The following is a 24,296-nucleotide window of genomic DNA, read 5'->3' as shown; positions in this document are numbered from 1 at the left end:
TTTGTCACGCTGTCCCTCCAGCCTCTCGTTCCTCCTTCTCCTCCTTCTCTGGGTGCACCTGGGAAGAGCACCTTCTCCCTCTGGTGGTCACTCTCAGAGACTGCGTGCGTGAGGCAGTGATGAAGGCCCAAGTGGCTATGACCTTTGTGGTCCTGCAGGAGGCAGTGGATGCGACAGTCGCTCAGGGCCCTGTACACATAGCCCAGAGACGTCACGCCGCCTTCAGCCAGGCGGTGAGGATGATGGAGATTTACAAGGAAACATATTCTGGTTTGGATTTTTGGGGGGGGGTAATTTTAGTGGAAGTTTGTAGTTTTCTGTATTAAAGAAACTGTGTTTGTCTAACAGCTCTCAGCAGTAGTTTGTGGCGTCATGCTGAAGCTTTACAGAGGCCTGGAGGATCCTGACTTTCTACGGCAACTTCACACTGTAGGAGTATTGGCTCAATTTGAAAGCCTGTTGAGCACCCACGGTAAATACACACTAGTCACACACAGTCACACTACGGAAAACAGTCATTGGTGAGACCAAATTATTGTTACCATGTTTGAAGATCTTGTTGCCTTTGACATGGTTGCTTTAAAGACGGGGACCAGGTCTCATGATGTGTTAAAATGGTAATTGTGGAGTTATTCGGCTATCAGTCTGCAATTGAAAGGGGTCAAGTTGACAATTACTGTATTTTTCACACCATAAGGCGCATTAAGCGAAACAAAACAGTCAGATAAGTCAAACTTTATTCAACTCATTCTTCTTGGTTCCTCCACTTCCTTACCATTAATTCATTAATGTTGAATTCTTTTGCAGCTGCTTTATTACCATGTTGTTGCAGTATATTAATGACTAACCTCGTATTGTGGATGGATTTTCTCAGTTGTTCTCCTGACTGAAGTTTGGTCCGTTTACAGCATCCTGCCATGTGATTACATTTGTCCATAACCATCGCGAACCCTTCCCGTTAACTTTTATCGAGTGGAAAAAAGTTAGCGTTTATACTCCAGCTTCACTGTGTTTATATTACGCTAACATAGCTGTGTCGCTAGCAATCACGTAGCACATCATTATATACCAGCTAGCCCAACTTCAGTAACCCGACAAAACTCACTGCTGTTTAGTTTTCTGTTTTCATTTATGTCAGAAGTGATAGCAGAGCTGTACGTTTTAATTTTTTCAGAAATCTCTCAGTCAGAACATGCTATATCATGTTTAGGTGGAAGCTAATGAGCTAACTTCCTGCTAACTTCTAACTCTGTTAAATTTCATAAATTCTGTTTTCATGGATGCCTGGATGTTAAACTTAATTGTTACACCTGGTAAAGCAGCAACGCTAAACATTTTATTAAAGATGAAAGAATTTAGACAGTTTTTAACTCTCAGTGATGCCGCAGTGTTCGTTTGACTTTGGGACCTGAAGCGGATGGAGCTTTGGACCCAGATTACTCCGCGAGGCTCCTGACTATGGTAGCCATTATGCTGTGATAATCCATCAAGCGGTGCAGCTTCGTAGCTTACCAAAGTCGTACTAAAACATTTTTTTGACAGATTTTTGAGCGCCGTGTGCCACATAAAATCCGTTCCAGGTCAGTAAGCACAATCAGAATTCATACATAAGGCACACAGTCGATCTTTGAGAAAATGAAAGGATTTTAAGTGCGCCTTATAGTCTGAAAAATATGGTACACACAATCTGTTTGTGATAATACAGTGATTAACTGTGATTAATCTGGGAAAATTCCATAGATTTATTTGGGAAAGTAACCAAAAAACAAAGAGTTGTCAACCAGTTCATTCAAGTCTCTTATTGCAAGATGTGTTGCAAATAAGTTGCAGTTATTGGTGCAGACTGACTGAGACTGATGGCAGTGTGTTGGCAGTCTGTCTCTGATTTGGAAATCTTCGCCACTCAGTCTGAAAGTGATTGCAGTAAGGTCCGTGTCAGGCCTTGCGATGGAAAGTGGTCACTGAAAGTGAAAATTTTAGTGCAATCACGGGGCAGCCAATCCCAAGGAAGGTGCTGTCCTTTATTTTAGTGTGACTGAGCCATGCATGTACACTTCTTCTACATGCAGTGCTTACACATCTAAGGTGTGTTTGTGTGTCAGGTGATGAGATTGGGATGCTGGAAGACATGGAAGTGGGTGTGGCTGACCTAAAGGGAGTATCGTTCACCATCACCGAGGCCAAAACGGAACAACCAGACGACCTGCTGCCGACACTCAGTGGAACATGGTGGGAATACACACACAGACACACACATCTATACACGCAGTGAGTGTGCAGCTTCCTCACTTTGTGCGTTCATCTCCAACCAGGGGCAGTTTTATTGTTGAAGTCCCGTTGCCTCCAGAGACCTTCAGCTCACTGCCACAGGAACTAAAAGATGGACTGTTGATTCGAGTCGATCCTGTTCTGTTTAACATTGGAATCAACCAGCATCAGAGTTATGCTGAGAGGTAAACAAACCGTTTTTCACTCGACTGTTTTCCTGTTGCCTTTTTAATGTGCATAATTTAAACTGCTGTGAACATCTGTAAAAAAAAAAAATTGACCTTAGTGTTTTGTATTTTCTGCGTCACTGTGGAAAAAACAAACAAGTTTTGTTTATGGTTAATAAGAAGAGTCACAGTTAAAAAATGCATATTTTTAAAAAATATGCATTTAACTCCGAATAAAATTGCTGATAGTAGAGGTCTTATAGGAAAATAATTCAGACTTATTAATGTGTCTGCTGTTGGTGCACATCTTCATCAACAGTTTAATCTTCATTAGAGATTATTAATTAGATGACTTTAAGCTATCTCAAGCTGCACATTCGTTTTTTAGGATTCGACTAGCTTTGGTTTCTTTGTCCTTCTCTGTAGCCCCTTAGCTCATCCTCCATTTGAAACAAGCAGCCCTTTTAAGGCACACCTTCTCAAAAGTCCACTCTTTTCTGATTGGTGAGCTTCTGGAATGCTTCAAATTAAAAGCCCAAATAAGAACCCTGAGGAGTTTCAAGATGTAGTGGTTGTATTTTGTGAGGAAATCTGCAAGTAGAGATCAGGTTTAGGTAGAGAAAAGGTTTTGAAAGCAACATTTACTGTTCATACCTGGTTTTTGACATATCCCTCATTATTTGAAACTTTAGCCAACTTTTATTATGAACATTAAACATTATAATATCACAACAACAAAAATTAGATGGTTGCTTCATGTAAGCTGCAAAATTTCTCTCCATTTTAGGTAAAATTACTCAGAAGTTGATGTTTGTTTTCAGGTTTGGTGACTGTTCGCTGCAGGAGAGAATAAACCAGCAGAGCTGTGAGCGTCTCAAAGCTTATTGTAACACACTGAGGGACAGACTGCCTGACATGGGTAAGGCTTTTTTATCACTGCTGAGGTTTCTTCCTGTTAAAAGGGTGCGTTTCCTTCCCACTCTTGCTAATTGCTTGCTCACAGAGGGTTGTCTGATCGCAAACAGTGAAACAATGACTGAACTTGCTTCTTCTTCTGTCAGCTGGTATCCAGTCGCTGGCAGACTTGTTGTCTTCTCTGGAACGCAGCATTGAGGCCAAGAAGAGGAAGAACGTGGAGGTTCTGTGGATTGCTGCTAAGGTAAGCACCTGAAACAGACTTACTCATGTAAGATTTTTAAGACCTGACTCTGTGGGGATCACCTGGTGGGAACCACCGGGAAATACCGCAGTGCTCCAGATCTGGGACTGCTTTACTCCATGTAACCAGTTTAGAACCACTAGTTAACCTCACAAGCAATAATATGTTTGTATAGTGGAAGAATGTCCAGGCCCCACAGAAAGGGCTCACCTGACTGGGAACATTGAACTTACTCAATGGGCATTTACACTAGGACCTCTGCTACAACACTTCACATAATATTAATGTGTTTTTTCTGCTTCAGGCCTTTTAACAAAGTGTTTGTGTTTTTGTCACGTGCAGGTGTGTCGTAAGGTGAACGGCGTGCGGCTGACGAGCTGTAAGAGTGCGAAGGACCGCACTGCGATGTCGGTGACGCTGGAGCAGTGCGCCTTACTGCGGGAGCGACACGCACTCAGCCAGCAGCACTTCAGTATCGCGCTGGACTGGATGAGAAGGTGCGTGTTTGTTTACACCTTAAAAACACAACAATCCTCTTCCTCTTGCCTTCCTTTATTTCTGTTTCTTCACCTCGTTTGTCTTTCCTTTTTCCTGTTTTGTTCTCTGCTTATTGTAAATGTTGCAAAACTTTTTCAGTTTAATCTTTTTCTCTCTTTGTTCTTTTACTTCATGCCATCAATTCCCTCTCTTTCTCGTCACATCTCTTCCTTCTCTGCCCCCCCGGCTTTCATTCACACTTGCACACAAACACCCCTGCTCATCCTCCAGATCTCGTCTGTCCTGGGGGCAGATGCTGGGCTGTTACACCCAGTCAGGGTTCCCTGTCTCTGGGTTAGATCCAGGGGAGACTCCCTCAGAACTCCCACAGTGTTTGGCCCCCAAAGCCCCCAGACGGCACCTTTACCCGGTGGCCTTTCTACTGGTGACCTCTCACCTCCTGGTTCTTTGGCTCATCCTCAGCCTCGTTATACTGCTGGCAAAATACCAGTAGAGCAGCACAGACTGGAACACTGGGAAGTGGACTGCATCACTATTAATCTTACTGTTTTCTGTCAGGTTTGTTCAGACGAGGTGTGTTCATGAGATTTAACTCAGTTTAAGGAGAGCTGCTTTCTTTATTTTTCTCTTTCATTTGTTTGAAAGTTTTATTCACAAGAATGATGCCAAAGACTAAAACAAACAATATGTCAGTCAGTAAGTATCCTCTAATGTACATCCCACATTGGGTGTGTTTTACAGTTTGGGGTGGGGGGATGGGGGGGTAGTTATGGGTAGTTGCATTTTTAGGGAAATGTTCTTGCTTATTTATAGCTGTATATGTATATATACAGTCATAGGAACCATGTGTCTACAAAAAAAGAGTAAATTAGATTCACTTTAATAAAATAGAAAGTTACAAATCTTAATAAAATAACATTTTTAGATTGGGCTCAAGTGTTCACTCAATAATGTGCACCACTCCTCAAAGTCCACCCCACTCTTCTTCCCTGTCGCACATCATTTCTCTGCTATGCTACTCATTCTGTTTAGAGACCAACAGAGGAACAAGTTTAAAAGCAGACCGGTTATTTGTTATGGCTTTGAAATTTGTCCTTTGACTTTATTATTACCAGACCACAGTTTGTGACTGAGACAAGGTTGATAATGCTTTTTTTTTATCTTTAAATGTAGAGCGAGGATTAGGATACAATTAATTTGTAGCAGCAACTTTTACTCTAGTACTTTACTGAAGTGCATTTGTACAAAGAAATGAACAGTCTGTAATTTTAATGGAGAGAGGCAGCATAACAACCACAACATAAAAGTTATAAATTAATTTTCATGTCATTGAGTGAAACAAGTGTTTGAGAACATGCAAAACATGACTTACTACTTGGTGGAGAAAACCTTGTTGCAAGTTCAGCAGTAAGATGTTTGTAGTTGGTCACCAGGTTTGCACAAATCTCAGCAGGGATTTTTGCCCACTCCTCTTTACAGAAATACTCTAAATACTTTAGGTTTCTTGGCTGCTACTTGGCAACTCAGAGATTTAACATGCTAACTGAGGCCTGTAGAGTCTGAGATGTAGCTCTGTTTTTTGCAGTTTTGTAGTTTTTGGACGGTCTGGCATTGCTGTGAATTTACTGAAACATTCACTGCTGGGAAGATTGTGGCATTGTGTTTTCATTCAGCACAGACATGAATGCTCCTGAGCAGCACACTGCCAGAGCTTCTGCTTTTATACTTACTGATGATCAGTTACTGTAATCTACTGTTACTGTAATCTAATGAATAGTTTATATTTTGATCCTAAAACCTCAGTACACATACTTGAGTATGATGACCAATAAGTAGTTAAGTAAAGGATCTATGTGTGAACTTATTTTGCAAAACAATAATTTAATAGAAAAGACATTTCTGTTGTGCAACAATGTAACACATTGTAATACATCTGTCTTTACTAATCAAATATTGTGATGTCCTGCGGGTCCCCCCCTCACTCTATTTAAAAAGTCCTGTAAGCCCCCTGCGGGTAGTAAGTATATTACTACCCATAATACATCAGAAGAAACCCTGAGGAGGTTATGCATAGCTCAGGCCCACCTGAGCTATGCATAAAAATACACAGAATGCAATAAATCAAGTGCCTGACACCTATCATCTCCATATTTTAAACCCTTTTATTTGTGTGTGTTTTCGGTCATAATAAATTCATTAAAATGATATATATTAAAAATTATTATTATTGCTTGGCCTTTCATTGTTTTTATGTAACTGCACAGCACAGGTGGAGGGTGAAGTTCATGACTCATTAAATCACAACAGACACATAATGGGAAATACAGCAGGCTGAAATCAACCAGAATCATCCTTTAACATGAAGTCGTCTGTATCCTACAGTTCACTCTGACATCATGTGATGTTTACGTAGAGTAAACTTTTAGATTTGCATCATTCAATCTGGTTTAAATTCAAAACAGTTTTTATTTATATAACACCAAATCAGAGCAGTCACTTCAAGACTTCAACATTCACACAATCAGTGACTCAGTCATGTCAATCGTGACTCAGAATATGAGCTGTGAACAATCAAGTAATGATTAATGTACTGAATGATCATGACGATTACAGTGAACAACAAAATCTAAAAATGAATGTGAATGTAATTCTAAATGTTTTTTTGTTTGTTTGTTTGTTTGTTTTACAAAGTGAGAACAAATTCTGTGCAATGAATTAATGAATCTGCCGGTTTTTCTATTACGGTCCATGGATAAATTGAATTGAATTTAAAAAATATACATTAGCAAAAATATTCCTCAAACATTTCAAGCAGAGAGAGGTTCACATATTTATGCGGTTTCATTAAGTTTAGCTGAATAAAACTCACCATGAGCATTGAGAGTCGTAATGGTTAGAGACACCGGAAGTAGAGCCATCCAGACAAACTCAGTCATTATCTAGATGAAACATGGTAAGGCATCAAAGTAGCGCACATGAAGTGTGACTGACAGATGATCTCTGTGCAGAGAAGAAATAGCACGACACCGAGTTCACAGCAACAACAATGGAGACCAAAGAAACTGGAACCTAAATCACACATTTTAACCAACTGTCCCTCAATGACTTCTGTCTATTTCAGTTTAATAAACTCTGCAGTGACTTTGTAGTCTAAAAGGCAAAGTCCAGCATAGAGTGGCTGAGTGAATGTGGTCTGGACTCTGTGGAGGAGAGTCATGGTTCCAGAGACGCTGTAGAAAGACAGAATACCTGCTCTGTGATCCAGGTACACTCCTACTCTGGAGGACCGAGGACCTGAGACAGGAGTTGAGAGATTCTTGAAGTGAAAATCATAGCCATGTGTGTCACAACGTAATGCCCAGGATTGATCATTTCCTCCATAAACGCATTCATCTGAGTACCATGATCTACCGATATCCTTGTATGCCACTGCTACACAAACTCCTCTCCCTGTCCACTCCACCTCCCAGTAACAACGCCCAGTCAAACTCTCTTTACTAATTACCTGATAATAGAAAGTGAATCTGTCTGGGTGATTAGAATAGGACTGTTTTTGTCTTTTTAATGTTGCTTTTCTGTTCCCCTCAGATAATACCAGATGCATATTTGCTGTGTTTGGATCCAGTGTGATTTCACGTGAATATTTTAAGAATCCAGCTCTGGCCTTTGGTTTTGGTACTGACAGTAAAACATCCACTTCAGTGACTGTCAGTGAGATGTTTGTCCATTCCTCTCTCAGAATGTCCTGTAGTTTATCTCTGGTCTCTGACACAGCTGCTGTCACATCCTCAAAGTACCTCAGAGGACAAATATTGATGCTGGATGAGTGTGTAGACTCACTGAGTGCTGACAGTGAGGGGTAGTTGTGTAGAAACTGGTTGTGATCCTCTGTGTGTGAGAGCTGCTCCAGCTCGCCGTCTTTCCTCTTCAGCTCAGCGATCTCCTGCTCCAGCTTCTCCTGAAGCTCTTTGACTCGACTCACTTCAGTTTCCTGCTGGGATCTGACCTGCTGCTTCACATCAGAGCTTCTTTTCTGGATGAGACGGATCAGCTCAGTGAACATCTTCTCACTGTCCTCCACTGCTTTATCAGCAGAGCCATTGATGGCCTCCACCTCCTGTTGAAGCAGCTTCACATCTTTCTCTCGCTCCTGGATTCTCTGCTGGATGTTTAGTCGTCTCACCTCGAGCTCCTTCTGCTTCTCAGTCCTTTCTGCTGCAGCTGGGACTGTTTCATGGCCTTTATGTTCATCCATCAAGCAGAGATAACAGATACTCTGCTGATCAGTACGACAGAAAATCTTCATCACCTCATCATGACGAGAGCAGATGTTCTCCTGGGGCTTCTTGAAGGGGGCCACCAGCTTGTGTTTCTTTAATGGAGCTGCATCATAGTGAGGTTGGAGGTGTTTCTCACAGTAAGAGGCCAGACAGACTAAACAGGACTTGATGGCTTTCAGCTTCCTCCCAGTGCAGACATCACAGGCCACATCTTCAGGTCCAGCATAGCAGTGATCAGCTGGAGCAGCTTGGAGTCCAGTCTTCTTCAGCTGCTCCACCAACTCTGCTAACATGATGTTTTTCTCCAGGACAGGCCTCGGTGTGAAAGTCTTCCTGCACTGAGGGCAGCTGTGGATTCCCTTCCTGTCCTCTTCGTCAAAGTGTGTTTTAATACAGTTCATGCAGTAGCTGTGTCCACAGGGAATAGTCACCGGATCCATCAGTAGATCCAAACAGATGGAACAAGAGAATTTCTCTGAATCCAGCTGAAATCCTTTCTGCTCCATTTCTCCTCTCAGCAACACACGATATTTTAATAAGAAAGAAGCTGTCAGACAGGTTGTTTCATTTAGACTACAGAACAGGGTACAGTTTGGACTTTAGCAGCATTTATGACTTTATATTTTTATTATCATCAGTTTGAACTTTGCTGAAATGTTTTACCCCTCCTTCAAATTGTAAAAGACTGATGCTTGGTCATGTGATCATGCTCCTATGGAGCTATTTGTGATTGCCAACCAGCAGTGTTGGGAAGGTTACTTTTAAAATGTATTCCATTACAGAATACTGAATACATGCCCCAAAATGTATTCTGTAACGTATTCCGTTACGTTACTCAATGAGAGTAACGTATTCTGAATACTTTGGATTACTTAATATATTATCATGCTGTTTACAACTACGTGAATGTACTATTGCTGTGATTTATTACTGTTACTGAAGGTCCGCGGCTCCGAACCGTAGTAAAGGGACCTCTGGCTAATACGTCGGGTTCGTGTTGGGCTGGTAGCCGAAAACTAGCTTTACTTTGTTGTCTGGGTCAACTTTGCTTGCCAGAGACAGAGAGAGGCGTTGAAAGGCTGCTCCAACGGAACTTATTTTTTCCGGAGGAAAACACAAACACAGTGTACAGTTGAGTCTTAATAGCTTACTTACAGCTGGGCTCGTCAGGCACTCTACTTGGCTGCAGTGGTTATTATTATATTTACATGCTTCCAGCTCCCGTTTTTGCTCCGTGACAGCTCGGACTTTTCCTTTCTCTCCCTCCCTCGCTCACAGACACATAACGGGTATGGCAGTCCATTCTCCCTGCAGCACGGACTACACTGCCCATCAGGCTACATGCTTTAGAGCTATGCCTGTAGCATTCTGTCTATTAGCTTAGCACAACAACAACAACAACAACAACAAAAAGGTGCTCTCTCACCCAGGAAACACGCAGAGAGAGCGTCACCCTGTAACCATGGCAACCGTAACGCTGCCGCCTGAAACAACAGAACGTAGCTGTCAAACCAACCCAAACAGTCCTGACCCGCGACAATATGAAACAGGGAAGTACCGCCGTGTAATCCATTTATTTCAGCAAATGGTAAATGGTAAATGGCCTGTATTTATATAGCGCTTTCTAGTCCCTAAGGACCCCAAAGCGCTTTACATATCCAGTCATTCACCCATTCACACACTGGTGATGGCAAGCTACATTGTAGCCACAGCCACCCTGGGGCGCACTGACAGAGGCGAGGCTGCCGGACACTGGCGCCACCGGGCCCTCTGACCACCACCAGTAGGCAACGGGTGAAGTGTCTTGCCCAAGGACACAACGACCGAGACTGTCCGAGCCGGGGCTCGAACCGGTAACCTTCCGATTACAAGGCGAACTCCCAACTCTTGAGCCACGATCGCCCCGTGCAAAGTAAGTAGCAAAGTAACTGTATTCTGAATACCACCTTTTTAAACGGTAACTGTAACGGAATACAGTTACTCATATTTTGTATTCTGAATACGTAACGGCGGTACATATATTCCGTTACTCCCCAACACTGCCAACCAGTCACATTGCAGTTCATAGCCCTGACTATTATAAGATATTCTGTATTGCCAAAAGTATTCTTTTCATCCTTCCAAATCAATGAATTTGGGTATTCCAATCACTTCCATTGCCACAGGTGTGTAAAATCGAGCACCTAGCCATACAAACTGCTTCTGGAAACATTCATGAGAGAATGGGTCCCCCTCTGGAGCTCAGTTAATTCCAGCTGAATCCTGCTGGGACAAATTGGCTCCAGCTCTATGTTTGAGGCATCCATCTGCAAGACGTCACCTGGCACCGCTTCGTCCACTAGACCAGATCTGACCAGCCCCCGTGGGATGGGGGGCTGGTCAGGTCCGCAGACCCAGGCACAAACCGGCGACAGTACCCAACCAGCCCCAGGAACCTCCTCACCTCTTTTTTGGTCTTGGGGCACAGGCCAGATGTAATGGCGGCTGTCTTCTCTGCCTGTGGATGCACCTGCCCACCCCCCAAGTGGTACCCCAGATACTGTTGGCTGTGAGCCCTGCCTGGCTCAGAGACTCCAGAACCACGCCCACCTTCTGCACATGCTCCACCCAGGTGTTACTGTGAATGATAACATCATCCAGGTAGGTGGCAGCCTGTGCACTGTGTGTCCCCCTACCTGGTACATGTGACGCTAGAAAGTGTCAGGGGCTCCAAACAAGCCGAACAGAAGGCCGTCTTTTCCCTGGACTGGTGCCCCAGTGCATGGTAGGCATCAAACCGCTGTTTCCCTGGCAGACCATCCACAAACTGCTCCAAGACCACCTTTGCCAGCATGCATGCCTCCCCCTCCGATGGCCCGGGCCAGGTGGCTATGCAGCCACATAGCCCCTGCATAGTGGAGCTAATAGGCCCACACAAACGGCCAATCCTCCCCCACCAGCTGACAAACCCAGAACCGCCGGCGGTGATCCTCCGGGGAGAGGCCCAAGTAATCGAGCCCCGCATGGCTGATGTCCTCAAAACTGCCCCGTAAAGCAGGTGACAGGCTCAAAGGTGCTGTCTGAGCCTTCCCCGACAGCAGTGGCAGCAACCATGGTACCCATTCCGTGGCAGGCCACTGGCATACCTCTGCTTTGGCCCGGAAGGTTTCCAGAAATGATTGCGGGTCGTCGCCCTCCCCAATGCATCAACACCGCCAGTGCCTTTCCAGCACCTTGGTCTGTCACTTCACTTGATTCTGCAGCCTGTCCAGCTGTACTTTGTAGACCGCCACCTCCTCATGGTGCATGGCCACGATATTCACCAATATTTGGACTAACAGCTGGAGCAGCTGTGCTGGTTGTGCAGGCTCGGAGTCCAACATGGCGGCTGGGTTTCGGCACTATTGTGAACACCATGGAAAATGGGAAACAAATGCAGCTATTTACAGTAGAGATGGGGAAAAACAGAGTTTATACAAGTGTAATGAGCTTAAAAGTGAATAATAGGTACAACCATATTTTTGACCAGCACAATCTGAACTCTCTTAGGCAACTTTCTTGTAATTTCTGTAAAGTCTTCAGGAATAGTTCTCCAGGTTACTTGAAGGACATTCAAAGCTCTTTTTTGGATGTTGGCTTTTGTTCTATTCTCTGTCTGGGTGATCCCAAATTGGATTTGAGTTCCATGACTGATAAGTGTGTTAATTTATCCAGATATGCTTTTACTGCGCTGGTAGTGTGTTTGGGATCAATGTCATTTTGAAAAATGAAGGAGTTGCCAATCAGATGCTTTGCTGATGGTATCGCAGGGTGCAGTGAATCGAAACCTGATGGTATTTGTATTTCCAGCAATTTTGCTGTGGATACTCGCTGTTGTACCTACACACTCTCGCTAGATCACTAAGGTCTGCTGAGAAAATGCTCCTGGCCGTCTCCCAAGATCCAGATTAAAAGAGGAGATGGGTTTGTAGAAGTGGCTGCTTCTGAATTAGGGAACAAAATGCCTCTTCACATCAGGAGGTCGTCAACATTAGATATCTTTAAAACAGTTTGAAAAACAATTTTTTGTATTTTAAACCAGTGTTGTTCTAAATTTTTTTTAAATGTATTTTGTTTTCCCCTCTTTTCTCAATGTATGTTATCTTTATCTTTGGGGGGGAAGTTTTTTAAACAATTTTATTTTTAAGTGATTTTATTATTTTATGTATTTATTTTTCTTAACTCAGACATGATCAGTATACACCCTTCACACTCCCTCTTCAGCCTTCGGAGAGGATGTACCAGAGTGTTCAGGCTCGCTCCACTAGACTGTTGAACAGCTTCATTCGCCAGGTTGTCAGAAGGCTGAACTCTGTTCATTACCATTCCCCATCAGCCCCCTACCCCTACATTGTAAGATCGTATCCCTAGATTGTCTCTCACACAAGTTGGATTCAAATCTTTAATGCTGCCGACTGTCTTTGGCACAGTTATTTCCACCTCTGTCATACCTGCTGCTCTTGGCCTCTTACACTTCTATCCTTGTACATTTTACAAGCTGCTCTATTTATTTATTTTTTCTATATCTTTTACCTCTGTTGTATTGTATTGGTTTGATTTTTATATTTATACTCAGGAGTGTCCGTTATATTTTCTTAGTTATTCTTTTATATTAACATGAGAGAGAAGCACTATTTTGAGTCTCCTGTATCTCCTCTACATTGACAATAAAAACCCCCCCACAAAAAACCAAGAATGTCTTTGAGTACAAGGTATGAACCTCGTTATGAATCAGAATCATAATAGTTTAATAATCCCCACTAGGATGGTTAGAGCAAATATGGGGCCAATGCTTGAACGAATAAAAATGGAATTTGGTTGATGGTCCAGAGTACATCTCACAATATGGGGGAAAATTAGCTGTATTAAGATGATGACTGCACCCATGATCTTTTATATTTTATCCAATATTCCATTACACATTCCAGATAAGTATTTCAAAGATCTAGATCAGGGGTGGGCAATCTCAGTCCACGAGGGCCGGTGTCCCTGCAGGTTTTAGATGTGTCCTCGAACCAACACAGCTGATTTAAATGGCTAAATTAGCTCCTCAACATGTCCTGAAGTTCTCCAGAGGCCTGGTAATGAACTAATCATGTGATTCAGGTGTGTTGACCCAAGGTGAGGTTTTTCATTGCCTAATTTCAAATGGTATTATTGGGGGGTGATGAATGTGAAACAACTTAGAGCTTGGTTACCTACTGCACCAGTTAAACCCATTTGGTCCCAAATAGAGACGGAAGTTAATGGCGGTATTTCTCCTTGGAGGGAGCTGTTTGATACCAGTCACAAACTTACCCATCCTATAATTGCAAATGCGAAGACATTGTGGTGTAAATTACATAGGGCGGGTCGTTGGGACTTTATTAAATCTCCTTCAGCAACCCTATGGGGGAATAAAAGAATTTTAATTGGAGGGACATCAGTTGACTGGTTACAGTGGCGCAAGGCAGGCATCCTTTATGTATCAGATTTGTTTGACTGTGGGACCAAATGTTTTTTAAGCTTTGATAAAGTTGTGGAGTTATATAAGTTGCAGCGTAATCAATTCTGGAGATATGTTCAAATACATAGTTCATTATCGAAGTAGCTGGGAACCCCTTTGAGTTTTCCTGTGGGCAGCCCTGTGGAAGTCCTGCTCTCAAGATCATCCTTGGGTAAAGGTATCACTTCTAAGATTTATCATTTATTGCAAGAACGGTCAGCTGACCCTCTCCTTAAAGTTAAGGGCTATTGGGCCCAGGACATGGCATTGGACATATCTTCAGTTGAATGGGATTCATGTTTTCATAATGTTAACACTGTGTATAAAGAAACAGGCAGTAGATTTATCCAACTTAAGATGATCCATAGGTGGCATCGAACACCACAACAACTGTATAAATGGAACTTGGCCCCCACAGACGATTGTTGGAGATGTGATGGTCAAAACGCTTCGATTTTACATATCGTATGGAGCTGTTCGGCACTTCGGGGTTGGTGGGAAAACATAATGGAGGTAATTTTCAGTGTTTTGAAAAGGAGATTTGGTATCTCACCAAAACTGTCCATACTTGGTATAACCACAGAACTTTCTGATGGAGACGGGTCCTGCTAAGACATTGGCGGGACATTGGCGACCCCCCTCCCTATGAAGAGTGGCTAATGACGATGGCTAAGTTGGCGTTTTACGAAAAAGTGACTTATGGTTTATTAGATAAATTGCATCAATCTGATTGTATTTGGTCCCCCTTTACAAGCTGGCTTTCTGTAACTTGAAGAACAGAGGAGTAATGAGAGAGTGGTGGTGTGGGGATTGGTGTGCAAAGAAAGAATAGCATAACCTCCCTTTGTCTTTGTTTTTTTGTGTGTGTGTTTTTTGTTTTTTAAATTATTTATTTATGTATTTATTTTTCAGTTCTGTTATTGAAGTTTAAAATGAAATGAAAATTGTTGATGACAAATAGTTTAATAATCCCTGAGTAAATAATGAGGTTAAAGTTGCTCCAAGATGGATGAGAAAAGTGGTGAAAGTCTCCTAAATCTCTTGTATGTCCTACAAAACATGAATAGAAGTGGTTCTTCATGTGGTCCAGTGTCTTTGTTTCTATTCTCTCCTGAAAATGTATTCATGGTTGAGTGATTATTTACTTTTTTAATTTCATTTATTCTTCCTATCTGTCAGCGATTTACATTTTATTTTATTTTTCCTCTTGATTTTGAATCTTTTAAACAAGCAGCGCTAAACAAAACTGCCACTGGTTTTAGATATTTATGAAAAATGCTAATGTTAAACCATTATATGTCCATGCCTCAATGTTAATTTGTGTATTTGTGTCTATTTCTGCCCTGCTCTGTATGTATGCAGGGATGGCTGCAGGATGGAGAACGTGGAGAAAAACATTGGCAGCAGGAAGTTCGCCTTCAGCAGTGTCCAGCTTCTCACCTTCCCCAAACTCTACCGACCTCCAGATGGCAGCTATGGATAAGAATGAATAAATTTTATCTATGTACATATATGTGTATATAATTTTTTTTATCATTAATTTGTTTTATAATGTGACGACAGTGTTATTTTTATTTCTGTGTTCATAAAAATGTTGATTGTGGGTGTAGAAATTTGAATGACAAACATTTTTCTACAATAAACAATTAAACACTCGACTTATTTCTGTCTAATGTTAAATTAAACCAAATGGGTAATGATATATGCAGCAGCACAAGTCATTGTAGTCTGGGGCTCCAATAACACATGAATCTGCTAAATTGTCCCCACTTTTTCATTTACCCCAGAAACAAATCTGTAAACTGAAAACATTAAATATTGATAAGTATCAAAGTTCAGTAGCTGATCAAATGTGAAAAAATTACTAAAATCATCCCTGCTTTTAATAACTTATATCATTGATCATAAACTCTTCCTGCATTGACCAGAATACAACACTGGTGTTAAAGTAAATCCCTGAATTATATTCATCTTATAAATTCCAATTTGGCCATGTAGGTCAGGAGTGTTTGTTGTATACAAGTTTAGCCATTGAAACATGCTGGGGCCGATATTTTTGTAGTTTTATTTCTATGCACACAAAGACTTCCATGTAATCACTGCTTTCACTTCCACTAATATGCAGTTAATTCCCTGTCATAATGTTGAATCCATCCACCCAATTTTAAATTGCTTATTCAGTTCAGTGTTGTGTGGAAGATGGCGTCTATCTTGCCTGTCATAGGGCCAACAGTGGGGTGTTTCAGTGTTTACTGTCTTGAGTTTCAGAATAGCGTGCAAAGCACAAGTACTCATCTTCAGTTTTGAAAAGAGGGGACGTGAAATGCTGCCTGGCAGGTTTGGTTGGTGTAAAGTGATGATATATTTTGTTGTTTTATGAATTTAAAGTAGCCTTAGGTATTCCCACGGACTGTTTAAGGATTGGTTAAGCTTTTTTTGAGCTTTTGTTGTGAGGAAGAAACATTTTTTCTCGAGTAAACAAAATGGAGTGAAACATTTTGGAAATGGCATAAGTCACACCTGCTGTTTTTGTTTTCCCACATTTGTTTAACCTACTAGGACCTGGCGTCCACATATGTGGAATTCACATTTTGGGTTGTCTAGACCACAATACTAAATTTTGCTCTACAAGAGCCTGATATCCACTTAGGAGGACATTATTCTGCCACTGTTCTATCGGAATTTAAAATGAACGTCCTCATATGTGGATATCAGGCCATTGAGGAGCAAAATCAGGTAAGAAGATAATTCTTTGTTTTTACATTCATCAGGTCCCAATGAGCCCAAATAGCAAGGACAAATTAAAACTGCATGCCATGAAAGAGTTCGGGTCTCAGGAGGTTAACTTCACTAGAGGACTAAAATGTAAAAAGTGGCAAACTCTTGGTGTCTATTATTATGGGTGGTTTTGAATCAATTTATAAATAGCATAAACTGAGACTGGTAACTTATGACATGAACCTCCAGGGTCTAGAGACTGGTGGTGCTGATGATGGAGGTTTGGATGGAGGTCTGAGTAACTCAGTTGAGGTAGAGATGGGGAGAAGGTGGGTTGCACGAATGACATCAGGGCCGTGCAGAGATGTTTGAAGGGGCGGGTGCTCAAAGTTAAAAACGGGCACATGGAACCAGGCTGAATAACAACAACCTACATTCATCAAGAATCTAATATGGGATCTCATCATACTATATCACTGTCAACAGGTGGGGACAATGCAAACCAAACGTAGCCTAAGTTTTACCTGATGGGTACAATGTTGCTGTTGAGGGGTTACTGCTGCTCCTGCTGCTGATAGTGCTGGAGGGCTGTGCTGTGTTGATCTGAGACTGTAGACTGTAAAAAGTCCATAGGAAAGATGGGAGCTGATTAAACAGGTGTTATGAGATAATAATAAAATGCAAAGATTGACGACAGTGCTTGGAATCATACAGCAACAAATTTCAAAAACTGTGGGAAATGAACTGAAACTGGAATATTATGAGGGCAAAAGAAATGGGTGGTCTTGGTAGGGTAACAATGTAACAAAAAAAAAAATCTATACACAGTCTCAGATTCTTGATGAATGTGGGTTGCTGTTCTATGTGCCCCTTTTTAACTTGTAGTACCCGCCCCTTTAAACATCTCTGCACGGCCCTGCAGTTCTTTATATAAGCAAACATCAGTACTATATTTTAGTTTCAATTGCAAAACTGTGCCAATTTAATGTTTATGATGTTGACTAAAATAGACAAGTATTAGTAATCTGGATATTTGAATTGTTTGTAATAATTTAGTGGAGGAAAACCATAATAACTAAATTCTGAATAGATGGAGTCATTTATCTGGAACCAGTGGGTGGTCAGAATAGCACATCTTCAACCATGAATCAATAATAAAGGTAAAAATGTAACACTACAAAGTTTTAAATTTAATATGGCAATAACAAAAGGAATTAAATCCACAATGATGATGAGTGAGTTCAGGAAGTGATATTGCAGCATTTACATACACAAATACATCAAACATCACCATCTAGTGACCACACAGGTTAACAGCAGAGTAAACATGTGGATGCAATTTTCACTGTCGTGACCATCAAATTTCAAACTCTACATCAGTGATTCTCAGTGGGCTTACACTCACTCTGGAGGCCTGAGGACCAGAGAGGACAGTGTGGACTTTGTTACACATTTTTCCAAAACAGTCTGTGTAGCAATGTAGTGCCCATGATTTGTCATTGTATCCAAATTAGTTCCCAATATTCCTTGATGTAGCTGCTACTTCAACCTCTCCCCTTCTCCACTCCACCTCCCAGTAACAACGTCCAGTCAGACTCTCTCTACTCAGGACCTGATAATAAACAATGAATCGGTCTGGATGATCAGAATAAGACTGTTGTTGTTTCATTAGTGTTATTTTTCTGTTCCCTTCAGATAATAACATTTTTGTTTCCATTTTTTTTGCTGATTGTTAAAGATAATAATGATGTTCAAAAATATTTGGTCAAACTGTCTTTTGTATTACAGAAGATAATTTTCATAACTGTGGCACCAACTATAATATTTTTACCATCTTCAAACTGAACTTTAATTTGTTTTTCAGGTTAAAGACACACAGTCCACTTCCAATCATTCTTCTTCCTGGAATAAGTGAAAGGCTGATAACGCCTCCCTTTTATTCTTAAAACACAGCAGCTCGAGACTAAATGTATATCTTTGTTCCCTCCCTTTTAGATCTACAGTTTGAAGATGGGTGTAACCAATGTATGACGTGTAAGAGTTGACAGACTGCATTCACTTGTGGTGAGATCAGAGCTCAGACTAGTTTCAGTTATAAGGTAGAGAAACTCACTCAGTCACTGATACTGAGAGGAGAAATGGCAGACAAAAAAGTTCAGCTGGATGGAGAAAATATATGTTGTTCCATCTGTTTGGATTTCCTGAAGGATCCGGTGACTACAGCCTGTGGACACAGCTACTGCATGAACTGTATTCAAACCCACTTTGATGAAGAGGATGAGAAGGGAATCCACAGCTGCCCTCAGTGCAGGAAGACTTTCACACCGAGGCCTGTCCTGGAGAAAAACATCATGTTAGCCGCTTTAGTGGAGCAGCTGAAAAAGACTGGACTCCAAGCTGCTCCAGCTGATCACTGCTATGCTGGACCTGAAGATGTGGCCTGTGATGTCTGCACTGGGAGGAAGCTGAAAGCCATCAAGTCCTGTTTAGTCTGTCTGGCCTCTTACTGTGAGAAACACCTCCAACCTCACTATGATGCAGCTCCATTAAAGAAACACAAGCTGGTGGCCCCCTCCAAGAAGCTCCAGGAGAACATCTGCTCTCGTCATGATGAGGTGATGAAGATTTTCTGTCGTACTGATCAGCAGAATATCTGTTATCTCTGCACAATGGATGAACATAAAGGCCATGAAACAGTCCCAGCTGCAGCAGAAAGGACTGAGAAGCAGAAGGAGCTCGAGGTGAGACGACTAAACATCCAGCAGAGAATCCAGGAGCGAGAGAAAGATGTGAAGCTGCTTCAACAGGAGGTGGAGGCCATCAATGGCTCTGCTGATAAAGCAGTGGAGGACAGTGAGAAGATGTTCACTGAGCTGATCCGTCTCCTCCAGAAAAGAAGCTCTGATGTGAAGCAGCAGGTCAGATCCCAGCAGGAAACTGAAGTGAGTCGAGTCAAAGAGCTTCAGGAGAAGCTGGAGCAGGAGATCGCTGAGCTGAAGAGGAAAGACGGCGAGCTGGAGCAGCTCTCACACACAGAGGATCACAACCAGTTTCTACACAACTACCCCTCACTGTCAGCACTCAGTGAGTCTACACACTCATCCAGCATCAATATTCGTCCTCTGAGGTACTTTGAGGATGTCACAACAGCTGTGTCAGAGACCAGAGACAGAGTACAGGACATTATCAGACACAAATGGACAAACATCTCACTGAGAGTGACTGAAGTGGATGTTTTACTGTCACCAACACAAACAGAGCCAAAGACCAGAGCTGGATTCTTAAGATCTTCACGTGAAATAACACTGGATCCAAAAACAGTGCACCAAAATGTGGTATTATGGGAAGGTAATAGAAAAGCAAAGTCAACTGAACAACAACAGTCTTATTCTGATCATCCAGACAGATTCACTAAATGGCGTCAGGTCCTGAGTAGAGAGAGTCTGACTGGACGTTGTTACTGGGAGGTAGATTGGAGAGGGGGAGACATTGATATAGCAGTCTCATACAAGGATGTCACCGGATTAAGGACATCATTTGGATATAATAATAAATCTTGGGCACTACGCTGTGACATAGATGGTTATGAATTTTGGCACACTAGAGTTCAAACTCTTGTCTGTGGTCCTGTGTCTTTCAGAGTAGGAGTGTACCTGGATCACAGAGCAGGTATTCTGTCTTTCTACAGCGTCTCTGAAACCATGACTCTCCTCCACAGAGTCCAGACCACATTCACTCAGCCGCTCTATGCTGGAGTTTTACTTTCTGAAAGAACCACTGCAGAATTTATTAAACTGTAAATGACAGTAGAGGCAGTTAGTCTAAATGTGTCTTTTAGTTTCCAGTTTCATTGTTGTGGTGTTTCATCTTCACATAGACTACCTGTCATTCACTCTTTATGAATTCTATTTTTATATCTTATTGTTTTCTAGGTAATGCTTGTCTTTGTTTGATTTGGCACTACTTACTGTCTGTTTAGCCAAAGAGTCTCTCATTGCTCGTGATTTTTAGTTGTTTTTCCCTACTTTGCTGATTGTGTGTTTGACAAACTGAAATGATGTCTAAAGCTGCTGTCTTTGCCATATATGCTTAAGTGTGTTATTTTTATTTCCAATGTTATCAGCAAGGAAATAGATACAAGACTACAGTCATTGGATCAACTCTTAACCAGCATGATTACATTTAAAAGATGTTCAGTAAACAGCTTTTTTGTAATTTTACCTTCAATAAATGGAACTTCATAAGTGTAGCTTATTCTTTCTCATAGATATAGTTTAATACAATAGTTATATTGGAATTCATTTTCCCTCTGATATATTTATATATAGAAGTCCACAGTAATATAATAGGAATATTGTGTCAGTAAACTTCACGTTACTCTTCTAAATAGGGAATCTGCAAAACTGTAACCATGTATTATTATTGTGTATAATTGTCTCTTGGTCATTACTGTTGTTTGTATTGTTACTTTTGTTCAGTCAATTAAATGAATACTAACACTATAAAATAAACATTGATGCAGTTATGTCCTTTGAAAAGAGACACACATTTAATGCAAAGGAGACACTGGTTTTAAAATAAGCTGAAAACATATATGCTTGCAAAAGCTCATCAAAATAATTTACTTAGCAGACCACCAAAGTTTTCACAGACAAAAGTTACACTGGATCATACAATTGATATCAGAGCTTTTGCAAGAAAGAAGGACAAACAGAACTACAGGCTACATTTATGAATTAACTTAGATAAATAAGAGTTATCTAAAAGTATTGTTTGAAAAAAAATGAAAACAATAGTGAAGATTTTCAAATAAAAACTTTTCACAAACTATTCATTTTGCATGTGCCCAACATTGACAAACAATTTATACATTATGCATTAGCTCGTACAACTTACACATTCGTTTGTTGCAATGTTGATTTTTCCAGTTTGAGACAAACATTTTCAGAATTATTATGCCGGTAACTAAATTTTTAATAACTTAACTTCAAAATAGTTTAATCAAACTTGGTTTTGAGAATACAGAAGACATAATCAGGAAACCCTAACCCTAATTGTCATGGTTCTGGGTCCTTTTGATCCAGCATTTTGAGTTTCTTGTATTCTAGTAATATTTTGTATTATGGTTTATTTTCAGGTTCATTTATAGTCTTAGTTATTCTATTGTGAGTTTCTCTTATTCCCTGTTTAGCTTTTGATTATTAGACTCCCGCCTGTGTCTTTGCCCTCTGTGTCTCTCTCTCTCTCTTTGTGCTCTATTTATATATGTTGAGTTCTTGTGTCTTGTTTCCCTCCTTGTGTTTCATTCTTTGTTCTCCAATGCTTGCCATGCGTATCCATGTTTCCCCAGTCTGTCATGTTTTTCTTGTCTCCTCTTTCACTCCCTCGCTCCCTCTCGTCTGCATTTCCTCCACTCCTGTGTTATGTCCCTCCGTTTCCTGTTTTATTGTGAAGATGTCGTGTTTCCATGTTCGGTGTGTCTGGTTTTGCTTCCCGTGTGGCGTAGTATATTTTGTATTCTCAGTTTTGTTAATGTTGGTTTTCCTTGTGTTCAGCAATAAAGCTCTTTTTGAGGTACTTTTTGCCTGCCTGGGTCTGCAATTGAGTCCAATCCTGCCTGCTCAACACAAGTTCGTGACACTAAACTCAAAAATGGTCCCTAAAGCAATTTTTCCACCTACTGATCTGCTGACTGATCTTTTATAAATGTGCTCTGCTGTATAAAAAGGGTTAAGCTCAGTGTCTGCTTCAAAATACCTGTTAAGTCCTCTCTAATCTCCCAGAAATACAGGAGCTCCAGTCTGTCCACATATTTTCTAAAAATAGTTTCATTCATATATAAGAAAAACTCCATCATTGCACTGGGAGGAAACACTTTGCTCCATGTGAACAACTACAGTAGTTCATAGCAGATGTAAATTTGGTAACACTTATTTACCTTCAAACTTCAGATTATTGTTATAACAGACTGATCTGAAAAATTAAAATTTTCAAATATGGATTCAATATGTTTAAATATAATTGTTTGTACTTTAGATTACATCTTTTTCTTCTTGTGTAAGTTTGATATTGTTTTTCTGATCCAGTGCATAACATTTGGTCTGAGTGGGGTTTTTTTGGCTGTAGCAAACAAATTATTTTGATGTGATTTTGCAAGCACAGAAGTTGTCAGCTGATAATTTTAAAAAAATCCTCAAAACAAAAACTGTTGGAGTTTAGTTTAATTATTTTCTTACATCAGATCAAAATCTAATCATGTGTTTAACAATTGCAGTCTGCCTGTTCAGTTTTTCTACTGAGTATAAACACACAGGAAGAGAGAGTTTGAGACCATAAGAGTACATGTATAATAGTTTCTGCATTTAAAGTGCCCATGTAAGATGAGAAATATAATGTAATGAGAACAGCAGAGGGTGCGGTGCCTGAGCTGTCCTGAGGTGTGGTTAAGTTTATTCATATAATTTTGGACTCCACGCCTAAATCCTTTGTTCAAAGATCTCTCACCTATTTACCTATGAACAGTGTTAAGGATGCACCATAATCTTTCTTTCATCAAAAAATATCAAAGAGTAGAATGATAAATAAAGTTTCACGTGATATAAACTGCATGTTTTATTGCAGATGTGTCAAACTCATTTTAGTTTGTGAACCACATGTAGCCCAATTTAACTGCAAGTAGGCTAAAGAAATAAAACCACAATAATGTATATTTAGAAAAATAATCCACAGCCTACCACTCCCCACTGGTCATTGCTGCTTGATAAAAGAAAGAAAGAAAGATAAAAGAAAAGAAACAAGAGAAAGCAAAAGGGAAGAAAAGACTAACACTAAGAACCTATAGAGAATCTACAGTGCTCTTCTTGGCAAATGAAATGTGTTTGGGACAACAAAGTGTTTAGACCATAATTCTGCTTGAAAAAAAATGATGGATAGAAAAGATTAAACAAAGAAAAAGAAATAGTGGCTATAAGTCATAGCAGTGCCAAACAATCAAAATATCCCTAGCTTGATCCTGGGAGAAGGTACAAATCCTTTGGGGACGTCTGAAATCAGGAAAAGCAAAAAATTAATTAATAAAATAAAATATCAAATGCAGCCAAACAACCCCTTGACATTGATCCAAACATTTAATCTAGAAATTTTTTCCAAACATATCTACTCCTCAGTAATAATGCTGCCATCACTTCACTTTTCTCCAAAGGTCAGTAGGCTGCATGTTTGACACTTCCACTATGCCCCCAATTTGTGCACATCTCAGGAGGGATATTAGCCCACTCCTCTTTACAGAAGCTTTCTACATCCTGTAGTTTTCTTGGCTGCCACTTGGAGGAGCTTTTGCTCCTTCCTCAGATTTCATATAGGACTGAGGTGTGGGGACTGCGTGGGCCACTCCATGATGTTAATGTGCTTCATCTTTACCCAGTCTTTTGTTGGCTTGATGGTACGTTTTTGGACCCATCCATCACTCATCTTCAGTGTTCTGACTGAGTTCACGAACACTGAAGATTTCATGGTGCAAGATCCCTCGGTGCTTGATTTTGCTTTCATCTGACCACATCACTTTCCATCAAGCTTTCACTGAATCATTTAGATGTCACTGGCAAACATAGGTTGGTCTGTACGTGTGCCATCTGGAGTAGGGGGACCCTGAACACCTACAGTGACTAGGTGACTATAGTCCAACACACATTATTAACAAGTTC

General features: G+C 40.8%; 2 protein-coding genes and 1 pseudogene across 4 annotated transcripts in view; 2 read left to right on the top strand and 1 right to left on the bottom strand.

Moving 5' to 3' along the window:
• LOC100702844 (type II inositol 3,4-bisphosphate 4-phosphatase) overlaps positions 1-15,533 on the top strand; it is a 33,385-nt gene extending 17,852 nt beyond the window's left edge. For all 3 annotated transcript variants that reach the window (XM_003456463.5, XM_025905986.1, XM_025905985.1), the window contains exons 19-26: positions 22-233; positions 349-472; positions 2,103-2,229; positions 2,313-2,453; positions 3,257-3,354; positions 3,497-3,594; positions 3,937-4,091; positions 15,238-15,533. In XM_003456463.5, coding sequence (XP_003456511.2) covers positions 22-233; positions 349-472; positions 2,103-2,229; positions 2,313-2,453; positions 3,257-3,354; positions 3,497-3,594; positions 3,937-4,091; positions 15,238-15,358 — 1,076 coding nt within the window. In that variant the 3' untranslated portion in view covers positions 15,359-15,533. The remainder of the gene's footprint in view (positions 1-21; positions 234-348; positions 473-2,102; positions 2,230-2,312; positions 2,454-3,256; positions 3,355-3,496; positions 3,595-3,936; positions 4,092-15,237) is intronic.
• On the bottom strand, positions 5,842-9,181 carry LOC109203650 (tripartite motif-containing protein 16-like). The gene has a single exon (XM_019363302.2). It carries the CDS (start codon positions 8,876-8,878, stop codon positions 7,205-7,207), a length of 1,674 nt encoding a protein of 557 aa, XP_019218847.1. The 5' UTR covers positions 8,879-9,181; the 3' UTR covers positions 5,842-7,204.
• Positions 15,534-18,656: 3,123 nt separating the features above from the next.
• LOC109203649 (tripartite motif-containing protein 29-like) lies at positions 18,657-19,832 on the top strand (annotated as a pseudogene).
• Positions 19,833-24,296: the final 4,464 nt, after the last annotated feature.

Source organism: Oreochromis niloticus, linkage group LG3 (assembly GCF_001858045.2).
Source record: "Oreochromis niloticus isolate F11D_XX linkage group LG3, O_niloticus_UMD_NMBU, whole genome shotgun sequence".
NCBI classification, from domain to species: Eukaryota; Metazoa; Chordata; class Actinopteri; order Cichliformes; family Cichlidae; genus Oreochromis; species Oreochromis niloticus.
The sequence above is the reverse complement of the archived record's forward strand: the minus strand, read 5'-3'. Positions and strand labels throughout refer to the sequence as shown.

Bases quoted from the DNA above. Each gene is read 5' to 3' on its own strand.
- LOC109203650 (XM_019363302.2), bottom strand. From the start codon at position 8,878: ATGGAGCAGAAAGGATTTCAGCTGGATTCAGAGAAATTCTCTTGTTCC.